At 41.4% G+C, this 20906-nt stretch overlaps 1 protein-coding gene across 1 annotated transcript in view; it reads right to left on the bottom strand.

The window, feature by feature from the left end:
• Positions 1 to 8265: 8265 nt before the first annotated feature.
• The window catches only part of LOC112456751 (angiotensin-converting enzyme-like), a 48618-nt gene continuing 35977 nt past the window's right edge, over positions 8266 to 20906 (bottom strand). Inside the window, exons 12-13 of the mRNA XM_025019485.1 lie at positions 12141 to 12307; positions 8266 to 8794 (exon numbers count right to left, since the gene is read on the bottom strand). Coding sequence (XP_024875253.1) covers positions 8649 to 8794; positions 12141 to 12307 — 313 coding nt within the window. The 3' untranslated portion in view covers positions 8266 to 8648. The remainder of the gene's footprint in view (positions 8795 to 12140; positions 12308 to 20906) is intronic.

Below are 20906 nucleotides of genomic sequence, written 5' to 3'. Positions count from 1 at the left end.
TTTCCTTACATCATATATTAACAGAAAAAAAAGTCACTTTCGATCTCGTGGGGACTGATGTGACATTTCTTCGGCCACGCTTGGTTGCGTGACGGAAATGGTAGATCGATCAGGCGACAAGCGCAAAATATGAGAACTTATACTATTTCATAATGTAATCTAATATAAACTCGTGGCTTTTCATCGCATAAAACTGAGGTAACGTTGTAATTTTACCTGCGTTATCTTACACTGTTTGTTATTTATTGCGCCACTGTATTATGCCGTGTATCTATTTGCGTTATTTGCAAATTAATAGTGCATACGATCCTCTATATCCCGCGCTTATAACAGTTTATTTTCGCTCGCAGTCTGATGTGTCGGATGTAGATGCGGCTGATGTTAGGAAAGAATTGGAATAGATAGGCGAAAGCCGGAGTTTAGAGTTGTCTGTCGGAACAGTCGAGAGCAAGCAGACTCGTGTAATGAGATGATTGGGAGGGCAATTCACCGCGTTCCCTCTTATTCTCGCGGCACGCAATAGATCGGACTACGGACTGGATCGTCGTTCGAAGCATCGACCGCTTAATCTCGTAACGCTGCACAGCATCCTACTAAATAGAGTGTAATTAGTAATTACGAGGGAACGCCCCCTGCTGCCAGTGCCGCTTGTATATTTCATCAAAATTAGTCATTGTTGGAAATAAACTTAGCTTTGGAACTTAAAACAATCATATTTATCAGCATTGTCAACATACTTCGAAACATTAGAGATTTTATTTAAATAAATTAATATTATAAATCATTGAATGTCCTTATAGAAATGCTTTTAACTGACGTACTTTTAGGTGATAAATATGAAATAATTCTTTCACTTATGTTTTCTTTGTTTTATCTGGAAGTAAAATATCTTGAATTAAATACAATAATCTTTTTCGTCTTACCCATTCTCTGGTTGTTATGCAAATGCCAGTTCGCGTACGACAATCTTGATAATGCAGGTCCTACGTGTGCACTCTATCGTGCAATTGCAGCTAGCAAAACAAACATTTCGCAATTGCAAAGGGCAATAGCTGCGTAGTAGGTTTTGTATTGTAAGTTGGGTATCGTTTATTTGGACGATGTGCATTTCAGCGATTATCCAACTAGTAAAAAAGAAAATGCGAAGAAACGTGCTATCCACGTTTAATAATACGTTTATTAAAATTAAAAATTGTTTATTATTTTCGAAACATGTTGAAAATTTTCGAGAAAGATGTCTCCATTTTCGTTATATACATATATGTAAATTAAACGAATTTTATTAACGCGGCGTGCGCATATTTTATTAGCAATTTACCGGTTTAATTTAGTATCAGAATAAAATGATAAAAACTCTGCAAAGATTGTTTCTATATTAAATTCAAATATCACATGAAAAAAATTCGTGAGATGATATATAACATAGTTAATCGAATTATGTGTTCTTATAAGAACGCGCGGGTTGCTGAAGAAAACATTTTTCATCGAGTAACTGCACATCCGCTCGTTGATCATAATTTTTTCTTCTTTAAGTAATATAGAAATTATTCATTTCCTCGCCGGCCCAAACTTTTTACGCAACATGCTCTTACCTGCTTGTTTTATCTGGTGGAAGTAATTACGGATTTTTCGTAAGTTTTAATAAAATTGCATTCCCTGTAAGCTCTCGCGTTGCTCGTCGAGATATTTAGCAGATCTCATTATTTCCAGCAAGGGAAATGGCACATAAATATGTGTCGCGAAGCGTCAAGTGTTACCCCAAGTGCAAAATCCCTGACCGAATTCCCGCTCGTTCGTCACGGCGTAACCGAGCTCATTAATACGAAGGTTTTAATGACGGTAGAGCCAACTGGATGTCGCGCGCACCGGTGCGGCATGCCGATTAATTCATTTCGCAATTTTGTGTGAAATCACGCGTAGAGCACCGTTGCTCAATAATACACGGAGGATCCCCGGGCATTTACGTTTGAAATATATTTACAATTTGTGGAAACGTGTCGCGAGACGGCAACATGACGACCGTATGGATTATTACCGTTTATTTGTACACGAGATCGATTGTAAATACGAACCGATACCGTAATACCGTATTATAGCTCTTATAAATAAGCCCATAATCCATCAATTTTTAATTCAATTAGATAAACCCGGATAAACGATAGACTGCAGAAAATATGGCGTAAGCGCGTTTAATGTCACGTTGATTATTTCTCACTCTCGTGATTTTTTAATTTAAATTATAACATTTATTTAACCGCGTTAAAATAAGAGCGGGAATAATTATACCGAGCATTTATCTTATTAGTTGCTTATTAACGGTGAATGAGATTTTTAAATCTCTTTTCGCGATATTGTAATTAAGCGCGGCGATTTGCCGGTATCGAGCAATCGAGGAGAGAAAACTACGAGAACTGCGGTCTCGCCCGTGGCATTTAGATCGACTTCTCTTTGTCCTTGCATCTAAAGTGGATAAACAAGCCACTGCCGTAAGGAGCGGCCGTCTCGTAAATAACACATCTATTCGCTTTTCCGTCGATTTTTCGTCCTTTAGATACGCCTGGACTTTTCGCACCAATTTCGCGCTGATCCGATCGTGCGCCAACGACGATACGACGATTGTCGCAACCAAACGATTGCTCAAGGATAATTGCACCGGGAAAATCTCCTTGTAATCACCGACGACGTAGATATGTACTTCGGAGAAATGGATATCAATGATTGATTTTACAAATAATATACGATCGCGAGATGTGGGATTATTGCGCCGGGAGGAGAGAGGAGAGAGAGAGAGAGAAAGACTTCGACACCCAGCCTCGGCGGATTTATGCAATTCTGCATCCGCCATTGGGAACCGCCTTTGCGAGATTTCGATTGCGAATCGATCGAAGGTAGAACGGCGCGGAACAACGGGAATTGCATAACGGTTACACTAATATGTCGCGTTGTTTAATGCGCCCGGCTGATCGGGTGAAACGTTTCAAACGTTTCATGCGTCGTGCGTTGCGAGATTTGGAAATAGGAAATAGAAAGCGGCCGGGTTGCAGAATTTTTTGCGTGCTCATCGAGCATTCTAATATTTTGAAAACAGTATTGTGGAGTAATGGAGAACGTTGAAACGGCGACCCGGAGAGCGGGAAATCAACTCCTGCGGCGCAGTGACAATTGTGCACGTGATGGCGTCGAATTTCGTTATAGGGGATTTAATCCAATAAATCACACTGATCGAATATCGTGTAACGATGAAACTCAGGTGTTTTGTACCAAATCAAATAGACGTTTAAGAATGCCAAGAATGATGAAGATAAATAATTCTGTCTCCTATACATTTATGAATTGCTGATTTCACTAATTATCACTTTGTAATGATTATGGTAAAGACAAGAATTGGAAATAAATTAAAATCTAGACAAAAAGATTATTTTACACGATGTGGATGCATATAAAAAAGATTCTAAAAGTTTTTAGTAACGTGGTTTGTTTAAACACGGGAGGTAAGATTAATATCAGACGAGTATACGCAAAAGAAATCTAGTACGGTAATTATTATGAAACGGTGGCTTACAGTTATAAATCTTCAAGCGGGAATAAAAAATCACACTTCTCGCGAAAGCGTTACTTGAAACGCGCAATCCGGCACTTCCGTTTTGTAATTTGAATATATTATGCTTGACTTTCTTCTTTTCCACCCGCCTTTTATTTTATTAAAAACAAGAAGTAGAAATCTCTTCGTAACAAGTAACAAGGCTGTTAATGAATTTTCAAATCAATGAACAGAAACGAAAGAGGGAATTCACGAAACTGTAAGAGATAACGTAACCTGTGTTACGTTATTTACTTTATTTGACTTTAGACTTTTCGTTACGGATATTTCAACATGCGTGTTATGAAATTTTATTTTACTTGATTTTATCATTTTTATAGCAAATTTTGTTATATAATCGACAAAAAAGCGTACACATATATTATATCTCTTTACATCTTTGTATAAAAAAGCTGTTAAAATAAATATGCAAGATTAATTAGCGAATAAAATTCAAATGCTACATAACAAAAAAAACCGAGAAAAAAACAATAATTAAACTGGTTCACGCTTTCTGCATCAGCTAGTATAATTCGTTGTATAAATCAACCTAAATAAATCAACCGCTCGAGACAGTGACATTGGTGCCGCTCTATGTCTCGCATTACGTAAGAATTGAGCATTGTTTCGCTGGAACAACACTAATCATAATTACCCTCATTACCAGCCAAGTAATGCCAGATATTATTCTGGGATATCGTTGACCCCGAGTTTATTTCGCAGACGTAATAGTCTTTACGATCACCATAACGATTCCGATGCAGCCTGTTGTTTCTCAAAAGTGCGCCTTTCAAAAGGCAGAAAACCTTCATTATCTCTCGCTATTTGTCAGGCCGTTAACTGTAATACAACTATTTTTTTCCGTCAAATAAAACCAGATAAAGATCATCGCCACGTTAAAATTATTTTATGATGGTTTTATTTTCTATACATAACATAAATGTAATGAAATATAAATTATGTTAAAACAATGTTATATATAAGTTGAAAGTAGAGACAAATCTCGTAAAATTATAAGTTAATATAATTTGTAATTTATTACTTTATTACTTTATTTTTATTAAAAAAATTGCGTACAAGATTAAAGGGAATTATTTCAAAACAAAAGTTTTGCGTTTTGATATTGATCTTTGCTACGCGACGAAAGACAGCAAAACGGATCGCCAATTCTGTGGTAGAAAGTTCTACAGCAAAGCCAATTTAGCATACTTCTGTCGAATTAATTAGTTACATTTTAGATGCTAATTAATTGGATATGCTAATGCGCGCACTAGAGAGTTAGATATGCAATGCTAGTGTCTTTTAATATATGTTTATCGTTTAATCTCTTTGGAGCTTGATCACTTTCACCGACCAGTTTCGAAACGACCGAACGACGTCGCGTGCCCATAAGTACGCGCGATCGATTCCCTTCGGTACCCGGTCCATCTCGTGTTATCTATCTTGCGAACCGATTTCATGTATAATTTTCCATACGGTCGACACGCGTGACGTAACCGATTCCTCAGCCCGTCGGCATTCGAATTGCTTAACTCGCGAAGTATAGGTGTATGAAACGAATTGACTTTTTCTTTCTTCTTTTTGCGATACTACACAAAACATGCACCTGTATCAATGCCGGCGTATCGGCAGAGGGAGGCGAAGTGGAGCCGATCTGCTTTCTGGATCACTTTCACGGACAATTTCGAAACGATTTCGTCGGTTCGTCGTTTGTCGAGGCTCCACCTTTCCAAGAGGCCTCAATTAAAACGATTACACCCGATTCCGGCCGGGCGGCGAAATTGCGCGGCTCTTTTTTTTCGCCCTTTCTCTCTCTCTTTCTCTCTTTTTTCCTCTCTCGCCGATTTCGGCCGTCCGCGGATATAACCGGTGGTTGCGTCGCGGCTAAAACCACCGGCTAAAACGGTGCGCGCGACCGACGGTGAAAGTGGACGAGAGTTGGCGTCCAGTCAGTCGGCTCTCATTGTGCGCCTCGCAGACGTTTCGCGGAAAGGCACGACTTCCCGGTCTTCCGATTATGCAACTGGTCGGACCAGTTTTGGGGCAGATCGCCAAACCGTTTCATGGGCGTCGACCAACCAAACCGCGACGTACGTCCGGTTCATCCATCTCTGACCGGTTTCCACTCCGAGCGATTTATGATCGGTCCTCAGAAACCTCTCTCACGAACGTTATCCATCAATATTGCTTAATCCTAGCATTATCAACGGGAGAGAAACTTCTTTCATCAATGTCTTCTTTCATTAAATTTATCCTTCACCTATTACCTCTCCATCGCTCTTTATTATGAAAATAAGAGAGATAGAAATAAAAATGAAAATAATATAATTAATCTAAAATGTTTATTGTGCAACTGATCATTAGTAATTGAAATTTTGAATCTTCAATATTTATCAATCAATTTATGGTACCTAAGAATATGATTCGTTTATTGGTGGAAATAACTATTTCTTTAATATTTGTAGTTATTGAAATATCCCTTCAAAAATCGCGATATTATAACATTAACTTAATATCTGATCGAGTTTTCAAATGACGGAAAGGAAATTTAAACGAAATTAGGAGTCCATATCTCGATAAGGTGGCGCCTATGCCCGATGAGTAACGAGGAGAGATTATGTATTCCTGACAATCAACTTGATTTCTTATTTTCAGATTAATACCGGCGGATATGCATCGAGTGGAATACGAATCGCTCTTTCGAACGTAACGAGGTAATGTGTCTGATGTATCGTGTGAAGTAATATCTCGCTCACGTTAAGTAAGAATTTCAAAATGATTCCAGGATAGAAACTTAGAATAACGACGACGCTTAATTGCAGGGCAATCTACGATTCCGTAATGGGATAGATCAATTTGGAACAGTCAGGTACTACGGGCTCTATGGTCTCTTTATAGCTTTTGTCGATTTCCGTGTGTTCAAAGCGCTATCCCGGAATGAATTAAAATTGCGTATTCGCGTCGTTTCAGTTAATAGAATCGCCGTGTCTTCTCCGCGACAGGAAGCGGGGACTTAGCTCGCGGCGCGAATTACCTCTCGATTATGCAAGGGAGGAATAATTGCACGCTATGTCGTTAATTCGACGAGTTGATCAGTCGCGAATCGCGAAAATGCGAGAAATCAATCTGCGCCGTGCCAGAAGATATGAAACTCTCGCGCGACCGGTATTGAAATCAAATATTCCGCTTTCGTCGTTGTCGTCGTCGTCGGGGTATATTATGCGCAAGATGGTGTGCTTCGTGTCCGCCGCGTGAAATGATAAGATCAGAAATATTTCCGGTCGCGCGCGCGATGAAATGCGTGCACGTTCGATGATGATGCAAGACGTTTCTTTTTGCCCGACGCGGTCGATTTCCGCGTCTTCTCATTACGCAAGACGGGCGGACCAGTTTTCTGGACAGCAGGGACCACCTTTGTGCAATTACGGGTACGTTTCAGTGGCGTGCCTTTGCAAAACAATAATGGCATTTCTTACACGTGAAAGCTGACGTCCTACGCGTCGGCGCATGCTGCAATGAAAAATCGGATGAGAGAGCGGCCGTGAAACAAAAGGGTTTAATAAGAGCCCCCTCCCATTGTTGTGTTTGTATCCAAGATTAATATTCATGTGTCTAATTTTACGGTCTTCGAGAAAGTGGATGCTATCTTCGCGAAGACATCTGTTCGTTACAAATCTGAATCATATGCATTTTATTAAAATTATTAATTGCTCAAATTCCTTATTAAAGTTTATTGAGATTTTTATGACTGGATACTTTAAATATTCAGTGTTATAAAATCTTTAGTATTCAGGCATATCATTCACCGTAATTTAGAAGAATGCGGTCGAAGCGAATCGTATAATTGTATATACGTTTATACGCTATTTATCGAGATCGTCTCGAAAATCGTTATTCGCATTCACGACCTGCTAATGCCGAAGCGAACAAAAATGCGCATGATACGTGAGGTATGGTAGTTAAAAGGATTGAGCGATCTAATGGCGGCGATAAAAGATGCAATAAAATGGTAAGGGATAAGGTGGTCCGATTGAGTTTACCGGTAATTTGACAGCAAAAGCGCGATTTCACCTGGTACGATTTCGCCGGCTTTCAATTACGCAAGTTAAGGGAGCCGTCCGGCGTGGCTTTTGTCGTCGAGCAGCTTTTGTGCGTGCCATTCGAGAGGATTCCTCTTTCTTTCGCGAATATAAAATATTCTCCCTTTATTCCTTCCGTACGTCGACGCGAAAGTTAAGTATGCCGTTTAACGAGCTCTCTTAATGTGACGGTTCCGGGCCGAAAAAAAATATTTCGGCCCATTTGTGCTGAAAAAGTAGCGTCGTAGAATGCGTGACGATGCCGAGCCTCGATTTTGCAATCCCGTTAGAAGAACCGGAACGTACAGAGTCAGATACTTAGAAAATGAAACTGTTCGTAAAAATGATGTAATATCGGACAATCGAGCGTTTCAGCGAATATTCCGACGCATTTTTTTTACAACAGTAGGTATAATTTTATTTGGTCAACCACAACAGTGCTAATAGTTACAGGGCGTGAATCATGAGCCGTTCAAGTATATGAAATGATTTATGCATTTACACCCACGCACAATACATACGTTTTCATGCACGCTTTATATTCTTAATTGTAATACTGCGTATATAATATTATAGCATGACATATAATATAATATATATAAGTAATAAATGTTTAATATTAATAGTATTACAATTATACAGATCTACGTAATAATAATATTTGTAAATTGACAGTGTGACCTTTTTACATCACGTAAAACGTGCAGCTTGTCACATACACACACACGCTTGACAAGAGTGTACTTTAAAGTACTCGTATTACTTGGCAGTAACGATTATTATTTTGCCATCAACCGACCAGATATATTTGGGCGAATAATTTCACTATTTTCAAGATTTATTCAGTGATGTTATAGGAATATGATTTGGTGTATTTTGGCAGATGACGCGTAATCGGTATAACGAGCTCTCCCTAAATTCATTATCATTGCTCGATGACGAATCGGCTACTTGTTGTCGAATTGTTCAATAGAGGGTTGTTGATGCGTTCAATAGAGCGTTGATACAATCCAAAGAATCATCATGGTTCCTGTCGCGATCCAAGACGTGGAGATGGATATGCCGCCGTTGTAGAAGCCGCTACCGTAAACCTGCAGGCCCGCGGTCTCTATGCTCCTTTTGCAAAAGTCTCCGTCTATGTAACAAATTAACATACTATTAAATTACATAATTATGTCACTTTTTTTAGATTATTGAAAGTGGTCAACGGAACCCAGCTCGCATTTTACTCGCGTCACGATCGATTGATTAAAATCGCTGCTCTAACAGATAAAAAAAGAATAACGAAACCTGCATTTATCGAAATAGCAGCTAAGATATTCTCTCGATCGTCCAAAGTGAGCGTGCTACGGAGATCGCGCGATCGATTCGCCGGGGAGGGGCGAAGGGGAGGAAACGGGCCGTTCTAAAATCCCGTAATCGAGATCGACAGGAGCAGGAAGGAGAGAATCTCGCGGCGAGTAAAGGAAACCACACTGGCGGAGGGGTCAGTCTACCTTTCCCTTCGTGGCTTTGTTTCTTCGCGGTTTTGCGGACATTTTTCGGCGAATTCATCAGTATCGCTTTTTCGCTGGAATCACGTGTCGTCGTTCCGCTTGATTTGCTCGTGCATTTAAGGGGGCTTGCGGCGCCGAGCTATCTCGGGTCTCTAGATAGCGATTTCTTGCGGGTTTAATCAGTTGTGGCTACGTCGATGGAAGGTGGCACGGGGAGTGGAAACGCTACTTAATAATAACACGTACCTCGTTATCTCGTCATCGGGCACAATGCGCCGATATTACTTCATTCAGTTCAGTTCGCATAACGTATTAACGCGATTTTTCTTATCCAATGCGCCACGATCGCTCCGAGAAATTACCGATCGTTTTTATGATTAAGTGTTACCGGAAAAATTTAATAACATCAATCTACTCGAGTGAAATACGATAGGATAATTGGTGGCTCACGGCCGCAAAGTGCACAGACGGAATAAGTATATCCACCGATTCTTTTAAAGATGAAGTGATCTATCTCTCAATTATTTGCGGTTACGTTCCTGCTCTCGGTGCGCGTGTATAGGCCGTACTTTTACTTATTTATATATGTACAATGTACATACAACACGTATCAAATAATACCTGATCCAACTGTTCCTTTCAATCTCTTTGCACGTAACGGTACTTAAAACCGTTTAGAGAAATTATTATCATTCGCTCGATCGAGAGCTTTGCTCTTTGTTTTTTCCGTTACATCGTACGTGCATTAACCGCGGTGCGTAACCGGGAGACGTTACCGGGCGAAACGAGAACGAAGATCGAATGAAAGTGAAATTATATGACTGGCGTTCCATGATTTTTTTTTCTTATCGCGCTGTTACGTATATGTACGAGTCTCCGCGTACATCTGCTCCTTCCATCGGAATCCATCTCCCGAGAAGGAAGCCCCTCCTGCCGCTTAAACGCGCTAAATAACCGTTTTGCTAGAGCAAACGCAGATTTATGCACCGCATTTGTCCGTCGCGTTTCGTCCGGCTGTTTTGGTTGAAAATATTGACAAGGCGTGCGCGCACGTTATGCAAGACGGACTCTGCACGCGTCCGCGGCGCGCCGGCGCTCGAATTCAGGTTAAGCTAACGATACTAATATGCGTTGCCTGCATAACGCTTGCAATCAAGTAAAACGAACTTCTGCAATGCAAATTGGTTGTCCAAAGCGACTCTCTAACATTACGCTGTGTCTTTTCACTTTCCGCGGCTGGACATGACGAATATTCCTACCATGACTAATCCGTCTTCCTATTTCGTGATTTGCATTTTCCTTTACGGCGCACCACAAGATATACCGTATACCTCGCGGAGAAAAAGTCAGTTTCCTCGGCTGAACGCGCGCTCAACATATAGGTATCTTAATTTAGAGATCTGCTCTTTCGGGGAAAGGTGTATGTTCTCCCAGAATTACTTCCTGTAACGAAATCCCGTGTAACTGGATCGATCGCCCCCGGCTGGTGGGGAACCTCATTACATAATATTGCGTAGTCGAATTGGATTTCTCGATCACGCGTGCCCTGCTCCCGATTGACGTGAACGCGATGTTCGCTCTCACGCGAGAAGAAACGAAGCTCGCGCGCGCGCGCGAGTCTGATGCCGGCATGCACACGTGCACGTGTGCGAATCTCGATCTCGCCTCTTCGCAAATTCGCAAACGGATGGATGAATGCATCGGGGAGTTCTTACGGCGCGCGATAGAAACGAGAGTGCGGTCGTCGAGCCTGTCTCACGATTCTCCTATCGCTCTCTTTCTCTCTCTTTCTCTTTTCTTCTTTAAGTACGTCGCTATATTTATCCTTTCCTAGCTCTCTTCTCCCGGCGGCCTTTTCCTCGTTTCACACTCCGCTTTCGCAATTTTCCAGTCTCACGGGGCCAGAACTTTACAATCGACCTCCTCTCCCGACGGCGGGGGCCCTGCGCGCCGTCTCTCTGCGTTTTATCGCGGAAATAGCGCGAACGTTTCGCTATCGTTTCGTTATCGGGAAAAAAAGACACGCCTCGGCGTTTCACGAAGGCAAGAAAAAAGACCGCCGGCGGCCGGATAATTCGCGTTGCTGGCATTCGCGCGCGTGCTCTTCCGTCAACGGCGCGGTGGTCACCGCGCGCGGATTTCTTCGCGTTCTCTTCTCTTTTTTTTCTCTCCTTCCAGGAGAGTCGAATTCCTCGCAGCTTCGCGGAATGCGATATCGTTCCTCATTATCGCCACGATCGATCTTGTCGAGGTCCTTGTCCGTTTTCCCTTTCGTTCGTCGGGGATGTCGACACTTCTTGATTTATTACGCATACATAACGGTTTTACTTTATTTAAGAGAATTCATAACTTATTCCGCTCGAAGTGCTCCGCTATGCTTGCGAAACGCACCGGCGTAATTTATGGGATGAGCGCGGGGCACGATGTACATATCCGAGTTCTTCCACGTGTAACGGTTTTTTATATAACGCGCGACCGCGGTGACCGGCGCGTCAAGAATTTGGCAAGATGCATGCTCTTCGCTAGGTGCAGGCCGTTAATCTCAATAATTTCACCGTATTATGGACACACACATACACGTACCACACAAACAAACATACACACACACAGCGGATCGTAATTCACAAGTCGAATGTCGTCATACAATGAACATTTGTAACGTTCGCCAGTAAAGTAGCACGTGGGAACTGCAACCTTCAATCTGTTACAGTAGGAAATTGCATAATTTGTAGCAAGTTACGTCGAAAGGCATCGCGTCGCACTACGCCGGCTCCACAACGTCACCTGAATCGATCTCCAGTGGTATCCGGCCGTTGTAACATTTATCTTTAATTAGGGGTATAAGCGTGACGTACGACGTCGCCGTAAATCAACGCGCGGAAAGTGTCGCAACGGCCGAAAAAGAGAATGGTTTAAATCCTGTAAATTTAAACGAGCGGTCTATCTCTTTCCCCTCCCTGCTCCCCTCGCTCTTTCTCTCTTTACCGTATGACCAGCCGACCACTTCGCCCGTTCTCAAATTCTCGGTCCTCAACCAGTCCTCTAATGGCCGGAAGTACTCCCTAAGAGCGGATCCGTCTAATCTGAACTCGCCGGTGGCTTCTCGCAGCGTTTCCTGCCACGGGATGGACGAGCCCCTCTCCATCAATCTCCTGCGAATCAAAACAATTCGTTAGTTTGCGGCACTCCATCGAATCTTCTATAATGAAATTGTGCTATCAGTTGGAACACTAGAACTCGTTGAAACTGGAATATTTTTCTGGAAAGAGATACAAACGTAGAGCTTTCTGTGATCTTTAAAATAATATCCCGCGCAAAATAGTAATCCGGAAGCAGCTCTTTAAACAGTTGCTAAGATTAAAATTGTCGGTAGTCTTTACCGGATTATTTTAATGTAAATATTTTCAATGAAATTATTTAAACGAGAGTAAGACTATTCGCTTGTGAGTGGCGAGAGCATGTGTAAGAATGCGCGGTACTTTTTGCTCTATTCAGCGGGAATCGCTGTTCGCGAGGTCGTTAGACAAACGGAATGCACAGACCGCGCCGCGCCGTCGAGAAAAAGAGATTACGCGCCGTATAAAGCGATTACATAAGGGATAATCTCGACGATTTCTGCAGGTGGATATTATTCGGTATACGCGTGCATAGAGTAGCGTGGCGCTACGAGGTATTTACGACTCGGCATTCTTTCATTGCCGGACGTGCTTTTCGCGCGGAAACGCACGGCGACGTAGAAAAGAAAGGATAACACGGAATCAAGGTGGCGAACCAACGACACGCAGTGCATAACGAGAGACGTGATTTAATAACGCGCGATTTTATAATTCCACCCGCGCCGTCACGATTCCACGGCTCTATCTATCGGGATCATATCATATTTCTAATTTGTGCTCCGCGCCTGACTCCGTCCAATGTCATAATCCATTCGACAAACCGTTTCCGACGCGATTTTAATCTGCGTGGGGCGATATATTTCGCGTTATGGCAGCGCGGAATGCCGTCGCGAAATTTATTGCGGTGCGCCGCCGTTTGGAATTCCACGAACAATTTATGCCAACGTCGACGTCGTATCTTCGACAAGTATGAGTTACTTAACTGATATAGCCATATTATCGGTCCGTATGTCTCCATTTCAGATACTTTATTCTAGACATTGACATATCTTCCCGACGATATTTTTCGTTGTCACCTCTTAATCTGAACTAAAATATATATATATATGTATAATAGGTTGGCCAATAAGTCCGTGCGGTTTTTTACTTATAAATATTACTTACAAATAACCGCACGGACTTATTGGCCAAACCAATATATAACCGAAAAAATATTTCCGAAAGCAGTATGAGTTATATGGAAATATGTCATAAATATTTTAAGATCGATTTAATTTCTTATTTTACTTCGTTTTCCTCGTAGCACGATAAACAAACTTTGCCTGAGACGCATGCATTTGAGACTATAATATCGCACGTTTCAATTTATAGGTTACAACTTGAAAGCGACGTCGGCGTCGCAGACTTTCCAGAGTGAAAAAAATCCAGATGCTTTTTATTCTCGGTTTTTTTCTTAATCTGCGAGATAAAAAACACAATCTCCCCCTGGAGCAGTAAAAGGATACAAACATCCGTTACAACATTTCTGTCTCGCCGCTCTTCCAAAATTAATTGATACGCAAATTTAATCGGAGAAGCGAGACAATATGCCTCAACACGGCCGGGACGATTGATGGCAAATGAATTCAGATTAGGCCATCGACACTGTCGGATGATCGAACGATCTTCGTCTGCGCCCGATTTAAGATTAAAACGACTTTAAAGGCGACGCTCCGCGGTGCCTGAGAACTGGTGCACGGTGCCGACGGAGGTGACTGTTTAGACGCGCGGCGATTACGCAACGGTGGCGACGGTATCCCGCGCTGATCGCGCGGCCTCTCAGATCGATCCAGTGGATCAACGGCGAACTCTCGCAACTTTTCCTTTATGCATAATCACGGCGTATCGTGGCATCGTTATAGCGCAACGTTCGCTAAATGGATTAACAAGCTTTTAACTTCGACCCAACTTTTTTAAAAGAATTTTGCGGGCATATAAAATGTTGCCGCGTTCAATTCCTTTTATTCGACTCGCTACATGTTTACAATGGTAAATTTTTGCGTATATCTTTATAGTCACGATTTATGGAATCAGGAATAATCAATGTACTACTGTGTATTGTAATAATTTGATAAATAAATTGATGTATAGGAGATTATTCAGAGAAATTACTTATATATCTTTAGTTAACCATATACCTCTGATTAACATGTTGATTGTATATTCCAGTCTCAAAGAAACTTAGTTTGCTGCATGCATTCAATATATGTCCGCGAAACCAGGTCGTGCGAGAGAGATTAATCTCGACAATTATTTACGTATCCACGAGCATTTCAGGGCTAAATTCGTGAATTAATTACATCACGGCAGTCTATCGAGAAATTGCGGTGATTTCACGTTATCAGAAGGTGCAATCGACGGATAATGTCAATTGCAATCGCGGCGCCGGCGTTACGAGAGAGAAAGAGGGATACGAGCTCCTCACTGACATCAATTCCACCGTCAATCCGTTTCCGGTTACTCGCGCATGAAATAAGAAAAATATTCGTGCACCCACCACGCCTCTTGTGGAGGAGAACTTTTCGGAAAACTTTTCGAATGGTCAAAACATTTCGACACATCTTGAGAAGCCCGATCTCTCTCTCTTCGTTACTCCCTCTCTCTCTCACTCTCTTTCAGCCTTCGGCCGTAATTTATATCGATCACATAATTTCCGGTGTTCGGCACGTAGGCGAAATCGGTACTTTCCTGCCGACGATGCATTTCGTAACGCCGAGATGCTGCGAGGAGGCGAACGTTTTGCCGATGTGGTGTATCAACAAACAGGTGCATAAACTCATCGCGAAAGTATAATAAACAACAGTAAGCGTCTGACTGAATTACTTAATTCGGGAATAATTAATTCAAGAATACTTGATTCGAGATAGGTGAAACCTTTTATAAAATTTATCGTTGCATTTAATAATATTCTTGTAATTAATTGTATCTATAAAAATAGACTTTTATCTCATAGTTGGAATATTTAGAATTTTTGAAGCACCGCATTTAAACGTATAGCGTTTTTATAAGATGCACTCTTTCATGATAAAAATGAGAAGTGAGAAAGAAAGGAAGATGTAAAAAAATACAATATAGGTATTGCAAAACATTTAAATTAAAAACAGTGTTTTTATACGTAATTTTGTAAGATAAATTTTTATTAATTTTTATTGCTTTCGAGATGAACACTGGAGATTAAATAAGATGATTTATCATAGACAACAGAGACAGATTTCAGATTTTATGAAGAAATAAGCGATTGGATGGTGAAAGTATCGCTGAGGATCCACAATAACGGCAAATTACTGTAAACGTACGGATGTGTAACAGCGAGTTAAAACGGATATGATTGCGCTCTCATTGTCGGTCATTTAAATCACGTTTTGGTTTCTGCGATCGTGGGCAGGGGTGATTTTATGCATTCAGAAGGCTCCGAGGGAACAGTTACGCGGCAGTTACTCTCAATTGCATTCAAGGCGTGAATGTTGTACAGTATACCGCAAAACCTTTTTGCCGTTTGCTCGATCGCGGGGTAGCCACTTTCAAACGATTCCTTTCCGATCCTCCGCGTGATCGTCCGTGGCGTTCAAGGACGAAGTATCAATTTGCATTTGCGTTTAAATCACCATGTCGGTGTGTTAGCGAATGCATAAGTCAACCGTGATGTCGTATTTTGCAATTCAGAGAATCGATATGTGATCAAGTAACATTGATGAATATGAATATAGAATAGCAATAATATCATAATATCAATGAATCCACTCATAATTTAATATAAAATAAATATAAAATGTAAATAAATAACACAATCTTTTGAATAATTCCAAGCGAGACCTTAATCTAAACCTTGACCACAAAATTTATGTCACACTGTTTAAAGTTGCTAATTAAAAATTGAAATACCACGTCACGAAGAAGATACCACGTCAATTAAGCTTTCATCAAAGGAGAATATAAATTCTCCAAATCCGGCATAAAAATCCGGTTAATAAAATGGAATAATCTTTACGACATTTTTCAGTACGCAGAAGAAAAATTATGTCGTATAGATATCAAAAATTAAAAATGACATGACAAGCGTAATTAGATTGAAGAAGCGCCGCAATCTACGAAATTTCCTCGCGTGTTGCTCGAAAAGTTATTCACAAAAGAGTTTGCAAGACTGCACCCTTTCTGATTTCACAGACGAATACATCGCGTGCTCGATTATGCAAACGCGGCATCGATTTTGTTTGCGAATTTTTATTATTAAAATATCCGTTGTCGATGGCGATTCGCGCGAGTTCTTCATTCGCGTGTGACGCCCTCGAATCTCGGGCAGTGAAAACGGAAGTGTGACACGTAACAGCGCGTTGCACTCTCCCGAGCGTCGAGTCTCTTTCGCCGCGCTACGGACTCTCTCGCGCGTTCCTTTACGCGACACACGCACGCTATATTTCTGTTTTCTTTTTTCTTCTTCTTTTTTATACCGCGTATACCGCGCTTTCGCAATCGGCGCGACGTCGCCGTCATCGCCGACACGCGCCGTAGAGCGAGTTCGAGATCGTCCTTCGATTGCTCATTGCCAGGAAGTCGGCGCGATCTTGATCGATGAAATCGCGATCTTCGCACGGTAAACGATCTCTGGCTGATTTTCCGTTTGGACGCCGACAGTTCGCAACGTGCTACGCGATAGGCTCGTGTATCGACCGCAAGTCTGAGCAACGGGCGGACGATAAAAAAGCTGAGACACATTCGGAAACATTTTATTAACATAAATGTGATTTAAATTTATTATATCGCGACGCATTTATCATGAATCGTCGAATTGGAAATTCCCCGTTTCTTCATCACCCTTTTATACTCCTATCGTTCTATCGTTCCCCGTTTGTTCAACGAGTGCTTGCAACAGTTAATCGAAATTTTGATCTATAAATCTCTTGCTCGAGTTTTACACATAATTTAATATTGCATTACGGCGTTCATATTGCAGTTTAAATTCTATATTCTATCGAGATTAGTTTGACCTCAACGAAAACTGCTTTATTGCAGGATGCCTCGGCAACTTGGCCGCCCGCCAAAAGAGATTTCGATCTACGAACCCACTTCCAAACGCGGAACAATCCTTATCGAGTTTCCGCTTGTGCCAAGAGGATCATGCAACTTTCCACGTCTATAAAACTTTGCCCGCGTTACGCCTGTAAATGTGCACGAACGAGTCCGCGGGCTCAGCCCGCGAGTGTGCATCGTAAAAGAGACGGGAACGTTTCTAACATAAATTATCACGTTAGAATAAAACTGTTGCCGCCCGATGCTTTTTGTCATTTTATGTAACTCTTTAACGCGAATGCGATTTCATAACGATGAAGGAAACACGGGCGTTTGAGCTAAGTGCGTATGTTATCTCGCTCCTTTTGCAGTAATAAATGGCAGTCCCGGGATTTCGCGCTTCTCGCAATTTTTATTACGTGCGTGCGCGCGGGGAATCAATTTTTTATTATCTTACTTTTCGACACGTGCCGGAATTTAATCGCACGAAATATTTTGCGAGTCCACGAAGGTCAGTTTAAAAAAATTATAAATTCTAATGGAATAATAAACATAAAGCTAATTAATCTTGACTGGTTTTCACTTTCGCAATTAATATATGAAAATTGCGTCTTCACATATTCGTTACTATATATTTCGCGTACTTAAATATGGAAATCGTATTACACGTTTCATGTATCGTTCATGTATTACTGCAAGAACTTTTACCCACGTAACCGGGTGGAGATTATATAAATATCGATGTGTGTAATATCAATATAGTACTTATTATAAACGCCCATGTTTTTGCAGTTTCGCCAGCTTTTTTTACCAGCTCGATTACGTGCGTCCGCCTTTCCGCGAACCAATTGTAAGATCCGCGTCTCGCCTTCCGTAAATGGTTATCAACCCTCGTTATTATTTATCATTATCGGGATACTCTCGTCTTGATTAAATAAAATTGTAGAAGCGACGCAATCGCAATAATGTCGAGAGGACAAATGTCTGGTCGGCGCACCGGCGAAATTGCAGAACCGAGCGAAGATTTCCCTCTCGTTGACCCAAATAGTCCGCCGGATCGCTCGTCGAGAAGGCGACCGAGATCCGATCGCGAAGCGATCAGTGATATAATGCTCGGCCACGCGCGAGGCGCGATCAATGAAATTCAACGTGGACCAGTCGCGGATAACGACGAAGATTGTTTGGCTTGGCGTACGAGCAAGTGCAAGCGAGTTCTCCGTTAATAAAGGCGCCGTGTCAAAAATCGCGTGTGTGCACCGTAGAGAGACGGAGAGGGGCGGTGGGAGACGATACGATCTTAACAATAAGCGTCATTACCGTGGCGCACGCATATTGCAACACGCGCCGGGAATCACGATCGCGCTCGCGTGCATAAATGTGCGCCCCGTAATCAACGACGCAAAACCGCAATCCGCGGCGCCGAACATTTGCGCGAAACCTCGAAGCCGCGTAAACATAAAAGACGCCACTTCGGCGCTAAAGACGACTACTTAGCATCACCTTTCTCGAGGCAGTTAGCAGCAGAGCTGTATTATTACGTGTTGTATCACATTGTCTACATTTTAATTTTGTGATTTATTCAAACGCTCCAAAATGCGCGCTTTAGGCGCGCATTGTTCTCAATGGGAAGCTACACGAGACGCGACACAGTTTCTTGGAAAGAACGGTCGTTGGCAAATTTAACAATCTAAAACAATCTAAAAATAATTAAGATAAACAAAAGTAAATTCTCCCGTCATTGCTACGCTCTTTAATGAATTCAAGTCAGTAGTTATAGTGTCTACATTGGCGGAATTATTTGGAAGATATTCACACGAGAATAAACATCATAAAGATATACTCAGTTTATGAATGTCGAAATTGTCCTAGAGATTTCATGCTCCATATTCCAAATATAGTTGCGCGAGAAGCACGCAACGGACGCGATTGTGCAAGCGAATAAATGCGAAGTTCAACTGGACGCTCCGGTGGCGATATAAAACTAAATTGTCGGACTCTAGGCGACATAGTCTGAAATAAACTATAATTCGCTCTCGAAAATTCAATAGTTAAAAAATATACATATAATTTATATTTCTGATATAATTATGTTATACATATATAAACGCGGTCAGTGCGTGTATGTGTGTCATTAACTCGCAGATTTACACTTTTTTAATTGATTCAGCGAGGTCACGAATAAAAATTACGTTGTCACGTTGTTTAATACGAGCACGTTGTATAATTTTCTAAAATATAGGAATTAATATTCCATCCGGATTTTAAATTAGTCGCGACGATCGCAAAATATCAGCCGACAAGGCGGGACGATCTTTTTTCGTTCTCTTTTCAGGAAGCTTCAGTTTCTGTATTTATCACGCGTGCATTAACTTGGCGTAAAAAATTCTAACCTTGAATCTTAAAATTATTCGGGGCCAAAATGTCAAGACCCCGAATGAGACATCGATCGAGTTTGCGGCCGCCCCGCCTTGCTGTAAAATTCCGTGAATTTCTGACATTTTGAGATGGCAATCCGGCTCCGATATATGGCCATCGGGTTAAGTCGAGTCAAGAACGTCTTGTTTGTGGAATTGGACATAATTAGCAAATTTTAAAAGTAAAATGGGCAATAAAAAACATAGCTACCTTTGGAAGCACCGTCTTTTTACATTCGGTGACATTTTTGGCGCAATGTCGAGATTAGACGGCAACAAAATTAAGAAACCGAGAATTAACGATTTCACGCCTAACGTTAAACCTTGTAAAATTAATTAAATAAAATTGAGATATAATCGTATTTATGTAACGCAGAATCTTAATTTTAAATGCGATCCTGACGCGTTGCTATCTATTTTAAAAAATATTGCAAATCGAACTTTTTAAAAAGTGCTTCGTATCAAGGAAAAAAACAATTAAAGCAATTAAAGGAATATATAATGATGAAGTTGCAGTATTACTGAGCGTTTCCCTCATCCTGCTTCCTTTCTCTCGATGTTGTGTCATTCTCCGTGATCTACATTTTTTTATTCGACCTAGATTACACTGCACTTTTTTTCAATTAAGATTTATATTTATTCAGATAATCTTTATCCTCTCAAACTGCGCGAAAATTTTAACGCAATGCCTGGCGTTCCTCAAATATCGTTATCTCAAATACGTGTCGCGTAAATTAAAAAATTCCGTGTCAACATCTTTTTTCAATTATACATAATTAACGTCCGTCGGCGTCATCGAATATAGTCAAACAAGTTACCGAGTTACGTATTCACCTGTGCATTTTACGAGGCTTTAATACAGCATTTAACTGGTACTTGTGCGTTTTTCTGCTTGCTTCGCGTATACCCGTCTCATGTCGCCTGCCGGACATTGAAATGGCTCGAACTAACGGCGCAGCTTTTTCAATCGTAAAAAAGACTTACTATGCAAGCGCGACGTGAGAAACGTTCGTTTTTTCCGCGTCTCGAGCATTTCCGTTTCGCGAGCGAATTCGGCGAAGCCGGCGACTGGTGGTCGCGATCGATCTCGTCGCGTTCGCTTTCGTGTCGTAAAGAAACGCGCCGTTGGCGTTGCGAAAGCGTGCACACGGGGGGGTACATGTTGATTAAAAGCC

Source organism: Temnothorax curvispinosus, unplaced genomic scaffold, assembly GCF_003070985.1.
Source record: "Temnothorax curvispinosus isolate PA1 unplaced genomic scaffold, ASM307098v1 QBEX01007135.1, whole genome shotgun sequence".
Classification (NCBI taxonomy): Eukaryota; Metazoa; Arthropoda; class Insecta; order Hymenoptera; family Formicidae; genus Temnothorax; species Temnothorax curvispinosus.
This window is presented reverse-complemented; position numbering and strand designations above follow the sequence as displayed.